The sequence below is a fragment of the Austrofundulus limnaeus genome, unplaced genomic scaffold (assembly GCF_001266775.1).
Source record: "Austrofundulus limnaeus strain Quisiro unplaced genomic scaffold, Austrofundulus_limnaeus-1.0 Scaffold251, whole genome shotgun sequence".
In the NCBI taxonomy this organism is placed as follows: Eukaryota; Metazoa; Chordata; class Actinopteri; order Cyprinodontiformes; family Rivulidae; genus Austrofundulus; species Austrofundulus limnaeus.
Window position 1 is genome coordinate 587262 of NW_013952653.1, and position 5277 is coordinate 592538.

The 5277-nt window shown below is 38.6% G+C and overlaps 1 protein-coding gene across 3 annotated transcripts in view; it reads right to left on the reverse strand.

The window, feature by feature from the left end:
* The window catches only part of nphp4 (nephronophthisis 4), a gene marked incomplete in the record, with an annotated part of 156485 nt that overhangs the window by 109960 nt on the left and 41248 nt on the right, over positions 1 to 5277 (reverse strand). For all 3 annotated transcript variants that reach the window (XM_014020399.1, XM_014020398.1, XM_014020401.1), the window contains 1 exon segment: positions 4588 to 4724. In XM_014020399.1, the coding sequence (XP_013875853.1) occupies positions 4588 to 4724 (137 nt within the window).

Consider the following 5277-nt stretch of genomic DNA (forward strand, 5'->3'; position numbering starts at 1 on the left):
TATATAGTTGTATCTGCAACTGTATTTGTTAATGTTTGGAACTTTTAAAATATTGCATAGTAAAAACAGACGCTTCACTTCATATTAGTGACAAACTGGTGTTTTTTGATGAGTTACTTTCATTTTTGCTTCTACTTTTCATTTAAAATAAGTTTTCGTTCTCGGCAGGTTTCTAAGGTTCTTCTTCTACATATTAAAAAATGTTGTTAAACAACTGAGTGGTGCACTACCGCTACTGGTGGTGAGAAAGTGTATTGCACCTTATTTAAAATCAATGTGGTCCCATGGTCCTCTGCGGCCCAAAGTTAAAAACTGTTGTTCTTTTGAGGCCCTCAAGGATGCGCCGCAGCCCACAGGTTAAGAATCTCTGTCCTAGCAGGCTCCATACATCACAAACTAGTGGAAACAAATGTGTGTCAGTCTGTTTTGAATCTAACAGACTGAGGTTTTGCCTGAATCAAAACTACAAACATTGTATTTTCAGGTAAAGCAGTCATATCAAAGATCTGCCCTATAAAACATTAAAGCTTACATCACAGAGAAAACAGTTCATAAAAGTTTAAAAGTTTATCTATCTATCTTTCATCCAGCTGCAGTGCATTCTCCGTCTTCTCTGGCTTATTGGGTCTATAATCCTTCATAGTCTATTTCACCTTATGATGGGATCGTCAATCCTCACAAAAGACCTGAACTTCATGCATATTTGATGTGATCTAATACATTAAATCCCCTTTTTTACACTGCATTGGTTAGAGTGGTGACCAGCCCGCAGCCAAACTGGGTGTCCTTTGAGAACAACGTTTGTGACAACTCCTTTGTCTTTTTTATAGTACCACGTCCACGGGGACAGTCCTACTTTGAGCGAGTTTTGCTCTTTTACGCACAAGTAAAAACTTCCTGGAGCTTTGTTGCCACAGTCTTTCTCCATTCATTAAATCAGCCTCGGGCATTTTGTTCTGCCTGCAGCGTGGCATTGGTCCTCGCCTGCTACTCTCCTCCTCTTCATCATCTTCCATTATCTCTGGTCTTTTGATCAAAAGCTAAGATGTTACGAAAATTCTGACAAGATCCGATGCCCTTTCATCAACAGTAATAGATTTTATTGAGGCTGTAGGTTAGCGGGTGCTACAAGTCGTTTAAGGTTACACAGCCTCTGGCTTCACTCAAACTAGTGCAGGAGGGCAGATGTGTTCAGGCAACCCTGAAGATAAATAGAGTTAGCGTTTTTTAACTGGGGGTTAGAGAGTGTTTGGAGAGGTTCAAGCCCACAGTTCGAATCAGTCTAGTGCTCATTAAAGTGTAGTGTGAAGCTGCAGAAAGTAGCTCGAGTAGTTCACATGGCAAGCACATCAACTGGGGTACTGGCTGTACAATACATGAATAAGTGGACTCTAAAAAGAAGATACGGCAGAATGGTTTGTCGAACTAAATATAGCAATACTTATGTGGAGATTATGTGAAGGCTCGATGTCAGAGCTGCAGCCAGCATAAAGGATTCGTTTCATGCTTCGTGGTACAGTCATCTTCCTCAGTTTTTTTTTTAGTTTTTCGCCACTCCAGTTTTACCAGTTTAAGCACATACGTTGGGATCAAACAGAAGTGCACGCACACAAATACACCCCGCCCCCCCGCCATGCAACAGCAAAACTGAGTTGATGGGTGAGGTGTCAGCATCACTTCGTAGACAGCTTGACGACAATCCAGCTGGAGTCACACATTTAAAGGTCACACACCGATCACACACTTTTTTTTTCTTTTTCCTCCCAACAGTCTCGCTGGCTCACACAGAAACACACACTCGCACATGCACACACTTTAATTAAAAGCTGCAATCAAGCTGGCTTCTGGATGTATTAGCACCTCTCTCAGACGTGAGAATGTCGTCATATTGCTAAAGTTATGAAAAAAGGTGTGTGTGCGTGTGTGTGTGTGTAAGTGGTGGGGGGCTGTGAAAGCCAAAATGAGAAAATTATTCATGCTAACATGTCACTTATGTCACTGAGAGAAAGTTGTAGTCTGCTTTCTATTGTTTGCTTAAAAGTACAACTGAATGTTGTACAAGCGCATGAAAACAATGTTATTTACACGTAGATTAAAATATAAAATCACTAGAGGTGTATTAAAAGCCTAATCTTAGAAATGAGGTCAAGAACTTAATAGATAAACATCTCACTTTAAATGTTTTGTTTATGTCTATTAAATTTAACTAATTAAATTTATGAACTACAAGATGTAAGATGTCTTCAAGGGGACATATCATGCAAAATCCACTTTATGTTCGCTGATAAATTAATTTTGTTGTGTGCTTGGAGACTCTAGGAGTGAAGAAAAGTTTAATTTAGTCTCTCCAGGTGCTGCGTAGATATCTCTACCTTCTTTTTGAGTCATATTTCTAAACTATTACATTATTGCAACAGAACTGCCAACTCCAGTTTGGTGGTCTTTATTCTCCTCTGGCTCTGGGTCAGACTCTGGTTCCAACGTACGGCTGGATGGACAAGTCTTCCGTTGTTGACGTCTTAATTCATTAGTAAATAAAAAGTTTTTGCACTGCTATATAGTCATCACAGCCTCTATTAAACTGGAATAGACCAGTCTGTAAGCTTAATTTACATTTAAATAAACAGCCTCAAAAGCGGGTTGATCTGATTCTGAGAAACACCTCAGAAAAGGAGTGAAAAAGGGGATTGTGGAGTTACAATAAAGAGGAATTCAAAACAAAGCATTGAAGTTCCACTTCATAAAGACCAAACTGAATGATTTAAATGTGAAAAATAAGGATTTAAAAGCAGGATAGATCTCCTTTAAAAGGTTCCATTGCTGCATCATTGTTGTCTTGGACTGCAAAAGTAGCAGAGTCATCTATCACTGATTGGGCCCTCATGAGCAAAGTCAGAAAAATTACCAAAAGCCCTTAGCCTTTCAAAGCTTGTCTTTTTGATGTTTTAATGATCATTGTCCAGACGGTGGCTCATTAGGGAGTTGGTACCTTAAGGGGCAAAATGTGCCATAGGAAATTTAAAGGCAATCTGTGAGTTTTTACTAAGATTTCCTGTGCACGTCCATGATTTATTTTTGTTTTTATTTCAGTCCCCTAATGCCCATTTATCTGTCACATAAAACGCACTTATTGCTGCTCCATTGCCAGCGTATAAATCTGCGATTCAATACACTGGAACAGATCAGCATGAAAAGTTAGCAAGAGCCAATTTTCTTTAATGCATCTTTTAAATAGAACTAAATTTAAACAGACATACCAGTTTCCATGAAAGGAATGAAAATTCCCAATAAAGATATGAGGGTGACTCAAAAGGAAGCCCTTGATTTATATACTAAAAGGAAAAGATGTGTGTGTTATATAATTATATTATTCCAGAAAATATGTTATTCATTTTTCTCGTTTTATTTAATTGAGGTCAGAGAAAGGATTAAACAAACCAAACAAGAATATTATAAAACTGTTTGTCTGTTTCAGGCTGTCTGAATATATTGTATATAGTTTTTTAGCATAATAAAAACCCTTATTTTATTGACTTAGTTATGAATGAACAACCACATTAACTGTTCTTGTCCAACATTTCCATCTGAAACTGCATTTTACTCTCACAACCCTCTAATACCCAGTGTTTGTTTTGTTTTAGTTCTTCCATCAGTCAAAAAAATTAGTTAAAAAGACTGAGCAAGTTTAAGAAAAGACATAACAGGTAGAGAGTTATCTTGTTACAGTAATGCTTAGCCCAAATTTACCTGGTGCTCTGGAGCATGCTATAAGCTGAGCCTAATCAACTTTAAACCCTTTCTTAGTGCTCCGTGTTTGACTTTCAGAATCCAGCCTGGATCCAGTAACAATGACAGACAGCACTGTCATATCAGTTCTTATCCCCACCAAGGGCACGTCTCATTTAAACTTAAATGAACAGACAGTGTGCAGCTACTTTACATATATTTGCTAGTCCAAAACTGCACCTGTCAAACAAGGTTAACCATCACAGATTCTACTGACAAGAAAGTGAGACGAAAACAGATAAGCTCTATTTACGGTGCAGATGATATGCCCTAAATTGTGGCGGCAGCTGTAAAAGGGCCTCGCACTCTCACATCAAAAGAATGGGAAGTGAGATAAAGGAAATCATCAAGCTGGAGAAAATAACCTCGGCAAAGGTGTGTCAAGGCCGTCGTGTCCGTCTTTACTGGGGGAAGTGTAGTAAACAGTTCCCTCAAAGGGATTAAATGTTATCAGGACAGAATGTACGCATTGTACCTAGATGGATGAGGCTGACATGTGCATTTAATGTACGTTTAAAGTGTTTTTGTTTTTCCTGTTAAACATATCACTCAGAAGAAAATGCACAAACTCTGTAGATGTAAGATAAGGAAAAATACATATTTGCTTTCTGAGTATAAATAAGAATTTCATTATTTATTTCAATCAGTGCACCTCCTTTTTGTCACAAAAGCAATTTAACTCTAATTTGAGTCCTGTATGACCATACAATGATTAAACTTGACTGTACACCTAATAAGACAGCCCCATGTCCCTGCATGGATGAAGCACCATCATTGTGTGTCGTGGCAGCCTGGCCTTACTGTGTCATGGCAGTCGGCATTGATGAGCTGCAGCAGAAGGTTCTCAAACTTCTCCAGGGAAGGCTGGAGGGAAATGGTCAGTCTACTCAGGGTGAAGGGCATCATCTTGACCAGCTGAGGCCTCAGCAGAGCGTCGCCTGGGGACAGTGGGAGCATAGCATGAATGCGTGCGCATACACTAATATTTACTTGACGGTTTCCCCCATCAGTTTAAAACCCTCAGCTGAATGTGAAAAGGGTTTTCTGTGAGGTTTATTGAATGAGTTACTTGCTAAAAGAATGCTTGTTCCTTCGGGACTGTATCGCAGGGGAGAAGTCATCGTCCTCAGCAGTGTAAAAGATTTGTGAAACAAGTGAAAATACATTTCAGTATATTTTGTTTGTGGCCCGTCAGTAAAATTCACGAGCCTCGTAAAATTTAATGCAGCACTGAAGACATTCTGGTAACCTCACAGTAAATGTATCTGTATATACAATGTTAAAAAGAGCTATAGGCTTTCTGATTCTAGGGTTTGTATCATCTTAGTAGCCTGTGCTGGATGATACACAAGTTTACCTCTTTTCTTAAACTTACAAACTTTTTATGATAGTTCTGAGTGCAAAAACTGATGAGAAATTACTATAAAAAGATATGAAATAATACTTTAAATGAGGGCATTATGTAATTCTAAGCTGCAATCAAGTAACTTT